At 39.9% G+C, this 19464-nt stretch overlaps 1 protein-coding gene across 1 annotated transcript in view; it reads right to left on the reverse strand.

The window, feature by feature from the left end:
• MSR1 (macrophage scavenger receptor 1) overlaps positions 1 to 16982 on the reverse strand; it is a 37986-nt gene extending 21004 nt beyond the window's left edge. Inside the window, exons 1-5 of the mRNA XM_075849621.1 lie at positions 16907 to 16982; positions 16609 to 16725; positions 14572 to 14679; positions 9711 to 10060; positions 8107 to 8293 (exon numbers count right to left, since the gene is read on the reverse strand). Of these exons, the coding sequence (XP_075705736.1) occupies positions 8107 to 8293; positions 9711 to 10060; positions 14572 to 14679; positions 16609 to 16717 (754 nt within the window). The 5' untranslated portion in view covers positions 16718 to 16725; positions 16907 to 16982. The remainder of the gene's footprint in view (positions 1 to 8106; positions 8294 to 9710; positions 10061 to 14571; positions 14680 to 16608; positions 16726 to 16906) is intronic.
• Positions 16983 to 19464: the final 2482 nt, after the last annotated feature.

Below are 19464 nucleotides of genomic sequence, written 5' to 3' on the forward strand. Positions count from 1 at the left end.
GGAGTACATCAGGGTATATGTAAGCTGTGCGGAGTACATCAGGGTATATGTAAGCTGTGCGTAGTACATAAGGGTATATGTATACTGGGCGGAGTACATCAGGGTATACAGAAGCTGGGCGGAGTACATCAGGGTATATGTAAGCTGTGCGGAGTACATCAGGGTATATGTACACTACCATTCAAAAGTTTAGGGTCACTTAGAAATTTCCTTATTTTTGAAAGAATAGCACAGTTTTTTTCAATGAAGATAACATTAAATTAATCAGAAATACACTCTATACATTGTTAATGTGCTAAATGACTATTCTAGCTGGAAACGTCTGGTTTTTAATGCAATATCTACATAGGTGTATAGAGGCCCATTTCCAGCAACCATCACTCCAGTGTTCTAATGGTACATTGTGTTTGCTAACTGTGTTAGAAGGCTAATGGATGATTAGAAAACACTTGAAAACCCTTGTGCAATTATGTTAGCACCGCTGTAAACAGTTTTGCTGTTTAGAGGAGCTATAAAACTGACCTTCCTTTGAGCTAGTTGAGAATCTGGAGCATTACATTTGTGGGTTCGATTAAACTCTCAAAATGGCTAGAAAAAGAGAGCTTTCATGTGAAACTCGACAGTCTATTCTTGTTCTTAGAAATGAAGGCTATTCCATATGAGAAATTGCCAAGAAACTGAAGATTTCCTACAATGGTGTGTACTACTCCCTTCAGAGGACAGCACAAACAGACTCTAACCAGAGTAGAAAGAGAAGTGGGATGCCCCGCTGCACAACTGAGCAACAAGACAAGTATATTAGAGTCTCTAGTTTGAGAAATAGACGCCTCACAGGTCATCAACTGGCAGCTTCATTAAATAGTACCTGCAAAACGCCTGTGTCAACGACTACAGTGAAGAGGCGACTCCGGGATGCTGGCCTTCAGGGCAGAGTGGCAAAGAAAAAGCCATATCTGAGACTGGCTAATAAAAGGAAAAGATTAATGTGGGCAAAAGCACACAGACATTGGACAGAGGAAGATTGGAAAAATGTGTTATGGACAGACGAATGGAAGTTTGAGGTGTTTGGATCACACAGAAGAACATTTGTGAGACGCAGAACAACTGAAAAGATGCTGGAAGAGTGCCTGACGCCATCTGTCAAGCATGGTGGAAGTAATGTGATGGTCTGGGGTTGCTTTGGTGCTGGTAAAGTGGGAGATTTGTACAAGGTAAAAGGGATTTTGAATAAGGAAGGCTATCACTCCATTTTGCAACGCCATGCCATACACTGTGGACAGCGCTTGATTGGAGCCAATTTCATCCTACAACAGGACAATGACCCAAAGCACACCTCCAAATTATGCAAGAACTATTTAGGGAAGAAGCAGGCAGCTGGTATTCTATCTGTAATGGAGTGGCCAGCGCAGTCACCATATCTCAACCCCATAGTGCTGTTGTGGGAGCAGCTTGACCGTATGCAGGGGCGTAGCTAGGGGGGGGGCAGGCGGGGCACGTGCCCCGGGCGAAGCTCAGAGAGGGGTGCCAGCGCCACCTCCTTCACTATAATTGTACCTGTGTCGCAAGGACACAGGTACAATCAGAAGCAATGAATGACCGGGCACGTTCATTCAGCGCCTCTCCACGAATGAAGCGACTGGTACCTTTTGTACCAGTGACGCTTCCGTCGATGAAAGGCGCTGACTGACTGGCAGGGAAAGTCATCCTGCCCAGCCAATCAGCGCCTTTCATAGACGCTGTGTTCAACCCCCTGGAGACCTGCGCAGAAGAGAGCAGGTCTCCATGGCTGCCGAACGGCGTGGGAGCGGGAATAAGGTGAATTGGAATATTTATTTATTTTTAAATTGTAAGAGAAGTGTGCTGCTGTATCTGCGGGGGGGGGGGGGGGGACTATATCTACAGGGGGGGCTATATCTACAGGGGTGGGCTATATATACAGGGGGGCTATATACAGGGGGACTATATCTACAGGGGGTGGGCTATATACAGGGGGACTATATCTACAGGGGGCTATATCTACAGGGGTGGGCTAAATACAGGGGGACTATATCTACAGGGGGTCTATATACAGGGGGACTATATCTACAGGGGGGCTATATCTACAGAGGTGGGCTATATACACGGGGACTATATCTACAGGGGGACCATATCTACAGGGGGGCTATATCTACAGGGGGTGGACTATATACAGGGGGACTATATCTACAGGGGGTGGGCTATTTACAGATGGACTATATCTACAGGGGTGGGCTATATACAGGGGGACTATATCTACAGGGCTGGGCTATATACAGTTGGACTATATATACAGGGGGTGGGCTATATGCAGGGGGACTATATCTACAGGGGGCTATATACTGGGGTGGGCTATAGACAGGGGGACTATATCTACAGCGGGTGGGCTATATACAGGTGGACTATATCTACAGGGGGTGGGCTATATACAGGGGGACTATATCTACAGGGGGTGGGCTATATACAGGGGGACTATATCTACAGGGGGTGGGCTATATACAGATGGACTATATCTACAGGGGGCTATATACTGGGGTGGGCTATCTACAGGGGGACCATATCTACAGGGGGTGGGCTATATACAGGTGGACTATATCTACAGGGGGTGGGCTATATACAGGGGGGCTATATCTACAGGGGGCTATATACTGGGGTGGGCTATCTACAGGGGGACCATATCTACAGGGGGTGGACTATATCTACAGGGGGTGGGCTATATACAGGGGGACTATATCTACAGGGGGGCTATATACTGGGGTGGGCTATCTATGGAGCACCATTTACAGGGGTGGGCTATAGCTACAAGGGGGGCTATATAGTATATAGCCCCCTGTAGATATAGCCCACCCCTGTAGATATAGCCCACCCCTGTAGATATAGCCCATCCCTGTAGATATAGCCCACTCCTGTAGATATTGTCCCCCTGTAGATATGGTCCCCCTGTAGATATGGTCCCCCTGTAGATAGCCCACCCCTGTATATAGTCCCCCTGTAGATATAGTCCCCCTGTAGATATAGCCCACCCCTGTATATAGTCCCCCTGTAGATATAGCCCACCCCTGTATATAGTATCCCACAAATAGCTCCCCCTATAGTGCTCCACAGAAAGCCCACGCCTGTATATAGCCCCCTTGTACATATAGTCCACCCCTGTATATAGTGCTCCACAGATAGCCCACCCTTGTATATAGTATATACAGGGGTGGGCTATCTGTGGAGCACTATACACAGGGGTGGACTATCTAGTGGAGCACTATATACAGGGGTGGACTATATGTACAAGGGGGCTATATACAGGGGTGGGCTATCTGTGAAACACTATATACAGGGGTGGACTATATGTGGAGCACTATATACAGGGGTGGGCTATATCTACAGGGGGGCTACATACATGGTTGGGCTATCTGTAGAGTACTATATACAGGGGTGGGCTATATCTACAGGGGGCTATATACAGGGGTGGGCTATCTGTAGAGCACTATAGGGGGAGTTATTTGTGGGACAGGGGTGGTCTGTATGGGGGCACTATCTACAGGGGCTCTATGGCAGGCACTATCTACAGGGGGCACAGTGTGTGTGTGTGTAGGACACGGTGTATGGTGCTATTATATTTAGAGGTGCAGTGTATGGCGCTATTATATTTAGGGGCGTAGTGTGTGGTATAATGATAACTTTATATTTATTTATAGGTGCAGAAATGTTGGAAAAGTGAGAAGCTGAAGACATCTGAGCAGCAAACTGCAGAAATGGTCTGTGACCGGGAGAAGCCACCATAGAGGTCTGGACCGGATGGAGAAAAAGAACTAGAATCTGAGACGTCACCGGTGAGTCACTTAATGTAAATGTTTATTCTGACTCTAATCAGCACTGTAGTTACTGTATGATCTGCAGCGAGATGATGGGTGGTATGATTATGATAGGATTTATTTTTTGTGAAACGGCATCTCCCAGCATATCCTTATCATTGTTTGGGCCATGCTGGGATCTGTAGTTTTACGCCGTACACATCTATACGGCAGGGGTTGCACTAAATTGAGCTGTATTTGAGCTGGTGTTGTATATATGTAGTGAGCTTGCTTCTGGGGCTGTATAAATGTACTGAGCTTGGTTCTGGTGTTGTGTATAGAACCATATTGCTTGTAAAATGTACAAATGTTTTTATGCTCGCGTTACATAAAAATAAATTACATGTCGATTGGTAGAGAAAACAAACACGGCGAGGGGGAAGGAGATGTCGGGAAAGAGGTTGGGGGGGGGGGCTCCAAACTGAATCTTTGCCCCGGGTGCTGGAGAACCTAGCTACGCCTCTGCCGTATGATATGCAAGAAGTGCCCATCAAGCCAATCCAACTTGTGGGAGGGGCTTCTGGAAGCATGGGGTGAAATTTCTCCCGATTACCTCAGCAAATTAACAGCTAGAATGCCAAAGGTCTGCAATGCTGTAATTGCTGCAAATGGAGCATTCTTTGACGAAAGCAAAGTTTGAAGGAGAAAATTATTATTTCAAATAAAAATCATTATTTCTTACCTTGTCAATGTCTTGACTATATTTTCTAGTCATTTTGCAACTCATTTGATAAATATAAGTGTGAGTTTTCATGGAAAACACAAAATTGTCTGAGTGACCCCAAACTTTTGAACGGTAGTGTATACTGGGCGGAGTACATCAGGGTATATGTAAGCTGTGCGGAATACATCAGGGTATATGTAAGATGTGCGGAGTACATCAGGGTATATGTAAGCTGTGCGTAGTACATCAGGGTATATGTAAGCTGGGCGGTGTAAATTAGGGTATATATAAGCTGTGCAGAGTACATCAGGGTATATGTAAATTGTGCGGAGCACATCAGGGTATATATAAGCTGTGTGGAGCACATCAGGGAAGATGTAAGCTGTGAGGAGTACATCAGGGTATATGTAAGCTGTGAGGAGTACATCACAGTATATATAAGCTGGGCGGAGTACATCAGGGTATATGTAAGCTGTGAGGAGTACATCACAGTATATATAAGCTGGGCGGAGTACATCAGGGTATATGTATGCTGGGCGGAGTACATCAGGGTATATGTAAGCTGTGCCTAGTACATCAGGATATATGTAAGCTGGGCGGAGTAAATCAGGGCATATAAACTGTGCAGAGTACATCAGGCTATATGTAAACTGTGAGGAGTACATCAGGGTATATGTAAACTGGGCGGAGTACATCAGGGTATATGTAAGCTGTGCGGAGTACTTCAGGGTATATGTAAACTGTGCGGAGTACATCAGGGTATTTGCAAACTGGGCGGAGTACATCAGGGTATATGTAAACTGGGCGGAGTACATTAGGGCATAATAGGATGATGTAATAATGGGGTGAATGAATAATAAAATTGATAAACCATGGATTGGTGTGGTACGCTTTGAACCAATCTTTTATGCACAGGCCGGGCTTGGGTATTGTACAAGATATCTGTGCTCCAGTATGGCATAATCTTTGACTTCTTCACTAGCCCTATAAGCAGCACAAGGCCCTAAAGTTTCCTCATCTCCGCTGCATCTACGGGGTCCACCTGTGGGGGTCTAGCAAATGATGATGTGGGGTTTTTAGTAAAAAATGACTGGACCTAAAAAATAATTCTGGACCGTAACTTAGCATAATTTCTCTTCATTGCGTTCTTTGAGTCATAACGTGTTATTTTTCCGTTGACGGAGCTGTGTGAGGGCTTGCTTTTTGTGGAACGGGCTGTACGTTTTATTGGTTCCATTTTGGGGTACATGCAATTTGTTTATCACTATTTATTCCATTTTTTGGGAGACGAGGAAACCAAAAAGCAGCAGTTCAAGCACTGTTTTGTTTCTTCCTATTTACAGTGTTAGCCGTGCAGTATAAACAACATGTTAACTTCATTCTGCGGGTCGATACGATTACAGCGACACCAAATTTATATAGGTTTTTACGTTTTACTACTTTCCCACAATAAAAATACTCTTTTCTAATAAAAATCATGTTTTAGTGTCGCCACTTCTGACAGCCATAACTTTTTTATTTTTCAGTTAATATCGCTGCGGGAGGGCTTGTTTTTTTGCATAACGAACTGTAGTTTTTGTGGGTACCATTTTGGGGTACTTGCAGGTTATTAATCAATGTTCTGAGACAAGGTGACCAAAAAAATTGATTCTGTCATTGTTTTTTATTAAATTTTTTATGGTGTTCACCGTGCAGTAAAAACAACGTGATATTTTGCTAGTTGAGGCCGTTCCGAACGCGGCAATATGTAATATATATTATTTTTTATATTTTTTAATTTCGTTCTAATTATAAAGATCTTGATCAGGGAAACAGCTATTTATTGTTTTTATTACTTAAAACTTTTATTTATTTATTTCTCTTAAACATTTTTTTAATCTTTTAAATTTTTCTTTTAACTTTTTTTCACTTTTGTTTTACACTTACCTGGGGACTTGAAGATCTGATCTTCTGATCCCCTTTACAATACACTGCACTACTCATGTAGTACAGTGTATTGTAACTGTTATTGTGACAGTTAGCCTATTAGGTCCTGCCTTGGGCTTCCGTACCTGGCCGACAAGGAAGCCGTTACTAGGCTTCCTGGTTTCCATAGCAACTATCGTCACCCTGCGATCGTTCACGGGGTTGGGGGGGTACAGAGGGAGCCTCCTCCCTCTGTCAACCACTTTAATGTGGCGGACGCCATTGACCGCCGCATTGAAGGGGTTTAACGGCGGCGGTGATCGGCGGTAACTGCTATTGCTGCCGTTGCAGCGGGATGTCAGTTGTATATTACAGCTCATGTGCCGGCTTCATCTACAGGACGTGTCTGGTACGTCGGATCGCGGTAAGTTACTTGCAATGCCGACGTACCTGAACCGTTATTTTGCGGGAAGGGGTTAAGGAATGAATCTAATTTAGAATGGATAAAAAGATGAGCACCAACCAATTGCATCCTTCTGGAAATAGCTTATCAGCCCTCCCTTCCCCATCTTCTTTTCATCTTTTAATGTAAAGTAAGGCCCTTATACATGGGCCAATTATCGGGCAAATGAGAGTTCATATGAATGCTTGTTCCCAGTCATTGTCCTGTCTCAACAGGGCAACGATCAACCGATGAACGAGCAAATGCTCTTTCATTGGCTAATCTACTCATTTATGCAGCATTAAATATTATTATTGTTGTCAGCAGCAGCACATCTTCCTGTGTTAGGCCCCCCGTGCACACAACCGTAGATTTCGTTCGTAATTGCAATGATGGACCCATTTATTTCTCCTGACCACAAACACCATCCCGTATATTTGCGGGAAGATGTCTGGGCCGTAGAAAGCCTCCGCTAAAGATAGGACATGTCCTATATCTTGCTTTTTACAGACCGTGCTCCCATACTTTGTATGGGAACATGGGCCAAAATTGCGGATGGCTGTCCCTGGCTGCCAGCGGTCGGCCTTGCCCGTCATTGCGGATCGTAATTACAGGCACTGCCTTGTGCATGGTGCCTAAACAGGGAGATGTGCTGCCAACATCATAGATATGTATGGGGATGAATGATCATAGTAATGATTGCTCGTCCCAATACATAACAAAGCATTGCTCCTTGTGAGAGGAGCAAACGAGCGCTGATCAACCAGCTGTCTCGTTGATCGGCGATCGTTTTTATGGCCCATATCGGTCCGCTTAATAGGACCTTAACTGTGTCTGACCTATGGATTAGCGAAACGCAACATGCCATCACTTGCTCAGGGACGGCTATACTACTCCTGTGAACCATATTTCTCCCTTAGTAGTAGATATTTTGATGGATTCACTGAACGATCAGCCCTGCCTCCAGTCCCTCATCTCCCAACCTCTCTAATCCTGTTACATTGTTAGAATGTCTTAGGTGTTTTACAACTTTAGGTCTGCTTGTTGGTTACAGTAACTATACTGTGTAATAATTATGTAAGCTGCTCTGTGAGACTTTTTCCTTGACTAGTGTGTTTGCTCATGTTGAATGTTGTATGGTACTGTTATTTTTTAATGAATAAACAAGAAGTAGAAATAGAAAGGTCTCACTAATATACAGTATTTGCTACTATTCGGGTTGTTAAAATGCTTACCTTGAACTAGTGTTAAATTTTGCAATGTACTTGAATGTTCCCAGTCTTTTAATTGGAGGTCATTAGTGATTTGATTCAGTGTTTTCATTTCCTCTTTCATTTCTTGTTCCAGGATGATATATTTTTGTTTTACATCACTAAATTGTGTTGAAGCATTCTGAAAATATGAGTACTGTTGCCCAATATCCTTTGAGAAAGCATTTAAAAAAACAAAACATTATTTTTAGAAGCAAGACTTCTTTAAAACTTGTAAAAATAAAATAGCATTATCCTAAAAAAAATATTTATATAAATTTAATGCTGCCTATTGCTGAATGTTATTACTGCGTGAAATATGTGATGAATATTAAAATGTTATAGAAAATGTCGTAGAAAACATAAAGTAATTTAATTTCCCTATCCTTTCCAGTAGCAAACCTAGGTTAAAGAGGACCTGTCATGTTTTTTTTTTTCAAACCACATACCTCCCCTTATTCTTGGCATCCTCTCAATTCTAGCTCTATCATTTTTCTTTTTCCCGTTGTCCCACTACGGCCCCTGCTCCGCTTGGCATCCAATATGCTAATTTTGAGTAAAGGTACAGAGAGGAGGAGACCTCATCTCTCCTCAGATGGGTATGGGGTTATAATATGATTTTTTTTATTTTATAATTCAGGTTTTATTTGTGTATGTCAAACGTGTGAATATTGTCTCAGAATCGATACAGTTAAAGACTACGAACACCTTTGAAACCCTTTATATATATTTTTTTTTTAGTCCATCTATATTTAAAAACTGGAGTAGCTTTTTAAATGGTCTTGATTAAAAATCTCCTGCTTTTTTGTGTCTACAGCTCCTAATCAGACCCTATGTATCTCCATGGTAACAGACTACAAACAAACCCTGTATAGTCTGATACTGTACTCATACTCCCTTAATTTGTCCTCTACTACATGCTAACCTACCAATTGTATATTAGCAAGAAGTAGAGGATAGATGTGAGCATGAGAGCAGTATCATACTAGACAGGGTTTGTTTGTAGCCTGTTACCATCGAGACACAAAGGTCTGCATAGGAGCTGTAAACACAAAATAGTAGATTTTCAATTTAAGACCGTTTGAAAAGCTGCTTCAGTTTTTTATTTCGGTTGCACTGAAACAATAAAAAAATTAATTACAAAGGTGTACATAGTCTTTATAGAGGACCTGTCATGTCCCTAGAAATGTTAATCTGCTGCCATACCTGCATTGCTCCCATCCTCCTATTCCAGCTCCATTTTTTAATAATTGTATGAACCTCAGTTCCTCTGCAATCAGTCGTTGTCCCCCCCCCCCTTTATTTAGCCCATTCATGTCATGGCTGTTATGGTCATTTATGAATAAGTTGACTGGGCGGTCTCCACCAGCCACCATCAATGGGGTGTAAACCTAAGCCCATTGACGAAAGTGGAAAAACCCATTAGATGCATGAGATATTTACACCATCTTATAACAAGGAGATTTGATTACAGCATTTGGCAGCCAGTTTGCCTGCCTATATTTCCATGGGACAGACATATGATAGGTCTGCTACTGTCTGTTATATTTTACAGTACTAATAGTGCTTTGTCATTGTAATGAGCATACCTCTTCTATTAAATAGACCTTTTCAGAAATGGTTGAATTTATATATTCCATTTTCATCTTGCTGTCATCCAGTAAATCTGTTAGGTTGTCAACTGCATTATGTATGTATTGAACTTGATGATCTGTTTTATGGAACTGTAGTATGGTGTTATTTAAGATTTCCTTTAAGTTTTTCAGTTCTTCAAAGTTGAAGGAGGTCTGTGCTTTGCAATCTGAGAGTTTTTGCAGTAATTCATGTATGATCACAGTATAATCATGAATGTTGACTGTCTCTAGGTCTTTGTCATTTTTTTCAACATTAACTTTTTCTTGTACAGCATGATCAGTTTTTTCAAAACTAGACACATGTCCTAAAAAAACAGGAGACAAAACAAGAACACAACATACACGTTTTTATATTGTAAATTCTTACTGAGGTCAAAATGTCAGGAAAAAACTTTAAGGCTGGGTTCACATACTGTATATCAATTACATCCGGCCGCTTGTTTTAGCCTGAACTTGACACAATTGTTGACTTTTTGTGCACTTTGTGCATCGGTTTTGCGCCCATAGTTGGACTATAACCAGACAGAAAAATGCTGCATGCAATGTTTTTCTAAAAACACAAACAGAAAAAATGGGACATAAAGATCATCAAAACCACAAAAAAGGCCATACTCACTAGGTAGGTGGGTGGGTGAAAACCCGTTCCCATCAGGACGCAGACGGGTCAAAGAATGCTGCAGAAGGAGTGTGCATTAAATAGTGATAGCCCCTCCCACTAGTCTTGAGGGGAGTGGCGGACTAAGTGCTCAAAGGTGTGCGATAAATGAGTGTCAGTGTAGTGCTAGGGTGTGAATGGATGGTAAAAAATAAATATGTATGTATGAAAGTGTCAGAACTGTGTAATAATGTAATAAAAATAAATAAATAAATAAATAAATAAATGTGATGAATAGGGGTCAGTGCTGTGAATAGTACATGGGGTGTCAGTACTATGTGTAATACGTGGAGGGATAATGTGCTGGTCGTCAGGCATGGCGTATCTTGCCGAATAACAGCCTATTTGTAACGCCGCTAGTGTTAGCTAAAGCGGGCTGCTCTGCATTCCAAACCAAACGCCAGCACATCATGCCCTCCCAGCATATAAGACCCGGCTGCGTCCTGAAAAAAAGTATAGTATACGTAGTAAGAAATATCCATGAAACATGGGGTATTAGTTGTTATTTTGGCCAAAATACGCAAAGCTCGCAACCCAACGTCAAGGGTCCCCAGTGCCTTGCGAGTCCCTAACCAGAACTTTTCGTTCCTAATTTAAAAACACAAACAGAAAAAATGGGACATAAAGATCATCAAAACCACAAAAAAGGCCATACTCACTAGGTAGGTGGGTGGGTGAAAACCCGTTCCCATCAGGACGCAGACGGGTCAAAGAATGCTGCAGAAGGAGTGTGCATTAAATAGTGATAGCCCCTCCCACTAGTCTTGAGGGGAGTGGCGGACTAAGTGCTCAAAGGTGTGCGATAAATGAGTGTCAGTGTAGTGCTAGGGTGTGAATGGATGGTAAAAAATAAATATGTATGTATGAAAGTGTCAGAACTGTGTAATAATGTAATAAAAATAAATAAATAAATAAATAAATAAATAAATGTGATGAATAGGGGTCAGTGCTGTGAATAGTACATGGGGTGTCAGTACTATGTGTAATACGTGGAGGGATAATGTGCTGGTCGTCAGGCATGGCGTATCTTGCCGAATAACAGCCTATTTGTAACGCCGCTAGTGTTAGCTAAAGCGGGCTGCTCTGCATTCCAAACCAAACGCCAGCACATCATGCCCTCCCAGCATATAAGACCCGGCTGCGTCCTGAAAAAAAGTATAGTATACGTAGTAAGAAATATCCATGAAACATGGGGTATTAGTTGTTATTTTGGCCAAAATACGCAAAGCTCGCAACCCAACGTCAAGGGTCCCCAGTGCCTTGCGAGTCCCTAACCAGAACTTTTCGTTCCTAATTTAAAAACACAAACAGAAAAAATGGGACATAAAGATCATCAAAACCACAAAAAAGGCCATACTCACTAGGTAGGTGGGTGGGTGAAAACCCGTTCCCATCAGGACGCAGACGGGTCAAAGAATGCTGCAGAAGGAGTGTGCATTAAATAGTGATAGCCCCTCCCACTAGTCTTGAGGGGAGTGGCGGACTAAGTGCTCAAAGGTGTGCGATAAATGAGTGTCAGTGTAGTGCTAGGGTGTGAATGGATGGTAAAAAATAAATATGTATGTATGAAAGTGTCAGAACTGTGTAATAATGTAATAAAAATAAATAAATAAATAAATAAATAAATGTGATGAATAGGGGTCAGTGCTGTGAATAGTACATGGGGTGTCAGTACTATGTGTAATACGTGGAGGGATAATGTGCTGGTCGTCAGGCATGGCGTATCTTGCCGAATAACAGCCTATTTGTAACGCCGCTAGTGTTAGCTAAAGCGGGCTGCTCTGCATTCCAAACCAAACGCCAGCACATCATGCCCTCCCAGCATATAAGACCCGGCTGCGTCCTGAAAAAAAGTATAGTATACGTAGTAAGAAATATCCATGAAACATGGGGTATTAGTTGTTATTTTGGCCAAAATACGCAAAGCTCGCAACCCAACGTCAAGGGTCCCCAGTGCCTTGCGAGTCCCTAACCAGAACTTTTCGTTCCTAATTTAAAAACACAAACAGAAAAAATGGGACATAAAGATCATCAAAACCACAAAAAAAATGCAATGTTTTTCTGTTTGGCGAAGGTGGAAATCTGGTAGACTCACCAATTGAAGATGGGTGGAACAAGATGAAGATAGACGGACAGACGATGGTAACAAACGGATGATAGGTGATGATAACAGTGGGGTAATGGTAACCATGGACAAGGGGTGATGATAATAGTCAGATGATGGAAACCAAATGGATGATGATAGATGATAACAAACTAACCTTCACTAGCTACCTTTAGGTATCCCTGGATCTGTCCATTAGCACTGACCATAACACCACATCATTAATGCTCACTGTTCCAACACTGTCCGTAATGAAGTCCCTAAGCTACAGACACTGTCACAAACACCGCCCACAGGGAAACACTATAAACCAAAGGCAGTAAAAACAGCACAAATCGATCGCAAACATGGACTGATGAAATACTTAGACAGAACTAGAAAAACAATACACTAAACTGGAACATATAATCAGACTAGCGCACAACACACATATCAACTACTATAGCCGACATCCGAATGCTGAGGCCAAGAATTCATAAGGAGGGGCAGACCGATCAGGTTGCTTCCTAATCGAGCCACACTGACTCACCTCAGTCTGGTCATCTGACCTACACTGATAAATCAGCTGTGCAACAATTGAATAAGCAATTGCGCCAGATACTGCTCAATAGCTGGGAGATGATGAGCGTGCAGAAATAGTCCTGCTGCTCGTATTACTATGGAAAGAAGGCAAGCCGGCAGAGGCAAGATGATGCTTTGGGCAATGTTCTGCTGGGAAACTTTGTGTCCTGGCATCCTTGTATATATTACGTTGACACGTATCCACTACCTAAACATTATTACAGACCAAGTACACCTCTTCAGAGCAACGGTATTCCCTAATAGCAGTGGCCTCTTTCAGCAGGATAATGCACCCCACCACATTGTGAACATTGTTCAGGAACAGTTTGAGAAACATGACAAAGAGTTCAAGGTTTTGACTTGGCCTCCAAATTCCCCAGATTGCAATCCGAACGAGCATCTTGGCTGGAAAAATAAATCCAATCCAATGGAAGCCCCACTCACAATTTACTGGACGGAAAAAATCTGCTGCTAAAATCTTGGTACCAGATACCACAAGACACCTTCGCATGTCTTGTGGAGTACATGCCTTGATGGGACACTATTTTGGCATCACAAGGCCGAAATACACAAGATGAGGTAGGTTGTTTTAGGGCTTGACCACACACAACGGAATTGCTGCAGAAAATGTCTGCAGCAATTTAGTTGAAAGTCAAAGGCTTTCTTTCCACTGTGGCAAAAACGCACCATTTCCTGCATATACAAATTGCTGCGTTTTTCCCAATGTTGGAGATGGAGACATCTCCTATGAAAAATGCAGACATTCTGCACACTTTCCATAGCAGGAATTGACATGCTGCGGTCCGAAAAATACGCACCGCAGGTCAATTTTGGCTCGGAAATTTTTACGCAGCATGTGGATGAGATTTGTTAAGTCTCATCCACTATGCTGCTACTGTATCCTGCTGCGTTTTCCAGCCGGAATTCCGGCCGGAAAAAACCTGGTGATTTTGTTACATGTGGATGAGCCCTTAATGTTATGGCTGATCGGTGTATACAACACAATAGATGGCAATAATTTAAGAATAGTTCATATACTGCATATACAATATACTGTATAGACGCCTAAAAACACTAAAATAACTAATACGTGTTGACTACAAAAAATACACAAGCATTACCTATGATAATATTTAGCCACCATTAGTGGCCAATATGAGTTATTATGAGTATACTGGTGGATCAGTGGTTAGCTCTGTTGCCTTCAATCTCAGTGGGAAAATCCGCATGTGTATGTACAGTATGTTCTTCCCATGCTTGCATGGATTTTCTTTTCAAGTTTGAATCTATACAAAGTCTGCATAAAACACTGCAGACCTGGCAGAAATTAAATGGGACATGCTGTTATCAGAACATCTGAATAGTGCAGCCTCGGGCCTGTACCTTCAAGTGATCATCCAGTATGTCAGCATATAAGTCATTTTAATGGACACTAAAGAGCCTTTATATGTTTCTACCGGTAGGTTTTTCCGATTACATTATAATTTTTACAGTACCTTGTAGTCTGATAGTGAAGATAAGGTGGCCCAGTACAACAATATACAGTATTACAATGGCCGTAATTGCAATCTTCAGTTTCTTTTCAATACGTTTTGTATTGTTACCTAAAAAAATAGGGAAGGTATTTGAACATCCATTTATTAATATAAGACATCTTAAAACAAATTTAATAATTTAAGTCAAATTAAATAATAATTTTATAAAGTCCTTAAAATGTTCTGTTTACATTGGAATGTTTTTAGACATGTGACCCTGGTAAATATTGTGTGCAAAACGTACTTAGGTTCAATGATTCCTTATTCTGAACTGCCAATCATACATAGGGTTCTCCATGAATATATACATATTCAAATATACACTTGGTCACACTGAGGCTGGGTTCACACGACCATGTTACGTCCGTAATGTATGGAACGTATTTCGGCCGGAAGACCCGGACCGAACACAGTGCAGGGAGCCGGGCTCCTAGCATCATAGTTATGTACGATGCTAGGAGTCCCTGCCTTGCTGCAGGACAACTGTCCCGTACTGTAATCATGTTTTCAGTACGGGACAGTAGTTCCACGCAGAGGCAGGGACTCCTAGCGTCGTACATAACTATGATGCTAGGAGCCTGGCTCCCTTCACTGTGTTCGGTCCAGGTCTTCCGACCGAAATACGTTCCGTACATTACGGACGTAACATGGTCGTGTGAACCCAGCCTTAAAATTTGGTTCCAACGTGCTGTTTTTAAGGGTTATAGCAGCCATGAAGGGGCATTATCTAAAGGCTGATCTATGGGTGAGATTGGTGTATATCCACATGAGTGCAGTACTTCAAGCACAGAGCAAGATAAGTAATAAAAAAAATTCACTCATACAGCTGAATAAAAAATATGACTGTTATGTTAGTAAGTGTGAGGATGTCTAATGCTCAGTTATTTCAATGTTATAGCCTTTTTTTTTTTTTGCAAAACAATTATTTGAATGATCATCAATAGGATGCAGCAATATAAGTATACTAATAAATAATATTCTTTACAGTTGGTTTGATGTCACCAATATCAGGTGCTTGGAGACAAAATGTACAATAAGAGAGAAAAAAGGAAACATTTTTATACATAAATCCATAGATTTTAGTTATTCAAATCTACAAATTAGATTTTCAGTCAAAGTCTTTTAGATATTATGCAAAAGCTCCAAATAACTGGAAGCAGGTCTGGCTTCTCTATTCCCTTGGCTGCTCTCCCTAGGCGAAGCCACATCTGGACATGCTTTTTGCGGCCGCTGTTACAGAATGTGTCTCCTTTCTGGATCATAAACCCCCCTCTGGGACCCCCTCCATGACTTCTATATGCCCTATTGGAATATATATACCGTTTAACAGGTTTCAAGATTTTAACAGAAGAAAGCTAATTATTGTAACAAGACTATAGTTCCCTTTTTAAATCATACAGTAAAAATAACAGAACCAACTGGAGAAATAATTTGTTCAACTTAGTACAAGCCAACCAGCGTTGTATGCCTAGCAAATATGCAGCCTAGTCTAGATGACCAACACAGAATGAACACGTGGCCATTTTCCAAGTATGTTGTACATCAATTAAAAATGATTTGCCTGGAGGGTAATAGATTTAGATATCCGAGAAACACACACAAAAAAACAAACAAACACTGCCCAGTTCTGTATTCCAAGCTGATACCCAGGACATAATCATTTTGTAAATGGACTATATTTGGACATATTTATATTCCAAAACCCCTTCAAATAAAAAAAGTAAATAAATGTGCAAATCAATATATAAATACATATATATATATATATATATATATATATATATATATATATATATATATATATATATACCGTATAATAATTATTAGTAATATAGGGTCAACATGTTCTAAAGTGGTTACATTTCATTATTTATAGTATTAGCCCCAAAAGTAATAATTATAATTATTAAAATGTAAAATCTATTAATGATTACCACAATAATAATAATAATAATAATAATAATAATAATAATAATAATAATTAAAAAAAACACTTACAACATGGGATTAAGGTTCTAATTGACTGATCATCCCATTGCTTATTCTCTTGCTGGTCAAGACATGTAATCTCCTCATCATTTTCGGATGATTTAGACCACTTTGCCATTTAACTATCTGTGAAATCAAAGAAAAAACACAACTCAAAGCATGAATTATTAAAATCTTGGAGAGATCTTGGATGATTTTTTACTTTAATGTTCTGAACAAAATGAACACAAAGCAGTGATTGATATGAGTCCGTATGCTTTCTATAAAAGACTTCAGTAAACCATTTAAAAAAAAAAAATCCTCTCACCGTTAATGAAAGAAATGTAAAGTAATTGAAGTTCAGTGTGCAGCTTCTAGAATTTCCATAGAAAGCTAGATGCTTCCTTGTGACTTTCTTTTTTAAGTAAGGGATATGACTATATCTGACACAGCAGTTACGGCTGTTATGCAATGTTGTAAAATGAGTAGCCATGTTTGCCACTGGGAACATACACTCTAGTCCTGTATATATACTGGGCTCACACAATTTGATCAAAATGTGCGCTAAGAGCCTTACTATTGTAAGTATATTGAGCAGTAATGCATATTGATTTATATATAGTGTTTTAGGTGGCATTGGGTTTCAAAGAGTGCTGTCGCCATTTTCTTGTGTATAGTTTTGCAGTCACAGGCGTTCTTGCACCGGAATACACGTTGTTTTTTTTTCATTTTGCTGGAATGTGCTGATCAAACTCTCTTGTGTATTGTATATATGGGATATAAAGACAATCTGAGTAAACACAAAATACAGTTTTGAATTGATAATTTTATTTATTGAAGTAAAAAGTTATACAACATCCATATAACACATGTGAAAAAGTAAACTCCTAAACATGATACACAACTCTCATCCTCTCTTAATACACTATCTCTTATTACATCATCTCAATCCCTTCAGTAGGACTTCTTCCGTGCTGCACCCATTCTGTAGAACTCACTGCCTCAGATCACCCATTCTGTAGAACTCACTGCCTCAGATCATCAGACTTGCTTCAAATATTCATAGTTTTAAGCTTGCCTTGAAAACTATTTTTTTTCAAGGACACTTATGCCACATAAACATAGGCCATGGCCCATACACAACCTAACCTTGTCAAGGGTATCTCCACTCTGCTATGTCCTCCGCTAGCTACTCTTGTCGCATCACTCTGCACTTTATATTCTTGCTGGTTCAAGTACTGGTTGCTGATGGGTTCATGCATCTTTATTCATATTACCCTAGCAAAAACAAGATGCTGATCCCTTCAACAAAATTAGCACAGTGTCCCTTTTGTGTCACCTCTCTTATTACATTTAGAATGTAAGCTTGTAAGGGGGGTAATAGTAACGACCTGCTAAATTAAGTTATTATGTTATTTATACCACACAGTAAATGGCGTAATTTTAAGGTGCAAAAAAGAATGGCGAAATTTCAGGTTTTTTTCCCCATTTCCCCACCAAAAAAGTTAATAAAAGTTAATCAATGAATTATGTGTACCCCAAAATGGTGCCTTGTACAGCTATGTCGACGGAAAAATAAAAAAGTTCTAGCTTTTTGAATGTGATGATTGAAAAAACATAAAACATAGCTTGGTCCTTAACGTTTAAATACCTTCGGTATTCTGGAGATAAACTAATGTTTTTTTATGGTGTTTTGAGGGAAGCCTGGCGAAGAGGCTACTTTGATGTTCACCCCCATTACATTAAAATTCTATCCACAAGTGGAGTGCTAACTTTACAACTTCTCCTGTTTGTGGTTGATGTTTTAGAATTTGTCAGTGTGTGTAAAAAAATGACTATGGTCTCCTAGCAATTTCCTCTTATTGTATTTATGTTTATTTGGTTATTGTGGAACCACATTTTATTATCATTATTTGTATGTATTTATTGCACATTTTTCGTGATCACATTATTCTTAATTTATTATATTTACATATATAATATCTTTTTGATATATACACTTTATTCATATTTATACATATATTATCATTTTTTCACAATTATTGTCACAGTATATTTTTTTATTTCATATATTTATTTATATATATATTTTTTATATGGCATGTAGGATACATTTATTTTTATTTCTTTTTGTTTGTTTTTGTGTTTGTTTTTGTTTAAAATAACAATTTTTTAATATATTTATTGTGATTTGATTAACTGTATTTATGTATTTTTTGTATGTATATTTATGAAATTAGTACATATATATGGATCTGCTTAAGGACTTATGAACATTAAATCTCTAATTGATCATGTCGATGTTGGCTTATGTATGATGTATGGATTTGGAATATGGGTTTATTTATTGGGATGTATGTATATGTATGTGTATTGACTCAATTATGTTTAATGAATTCACTTTTACGTATTTACTTATTAATATTGCGATGTATATGTATATATCCTTTATATATATTTTTTATATATTTTTCACATTTTTTACATATATGTTTATATGCATAATTTAAATGATATATATCTCTTTTTCTACTATGTATATATAGAAAATTTAAATGATATATATCTCTTCCTCCCTTTTTTTGCTGCACAGTCATGTATATGTTTATATATTCTTATATTTATAGCAATGCACATTATTTATTATTTATGTAGTATTTTATTCCTATGGATCATGCATTCCGTCTTACATGTGTTTTAGGACGGTAATATATGGACCACATATTCCGCTTTATATGTGTCTTAGGACGGTATTTTTAGTCCTTGGCCAAATACTTTTCTCACCTGTGTGCTTTCTGCACAGACGCTTGGCGACGCATGCGCTGTGATCGCCGCATCCCGGAGTGCCTAAAAATGTTTATCTGCGTTACCTTGGCGATGTGCGTC

This window comes from Rhinoderma darwinii, chromosome 1, assembly GCF_050947455.1.
Source record: "Rhinoderma darwinii isolate aRhiDar2 chromosome 1, aRhiDar2.hap1, whole genome shotgun sequence".
In the NCBI taxonomy this organism is placed as follows: domain Eukaryota; kingdom Metazoa; phylum Chordata; class Amphibia; order Anura; family Rhinodermatidae; genus Rhinoderma; species Rhinoderma darwinii.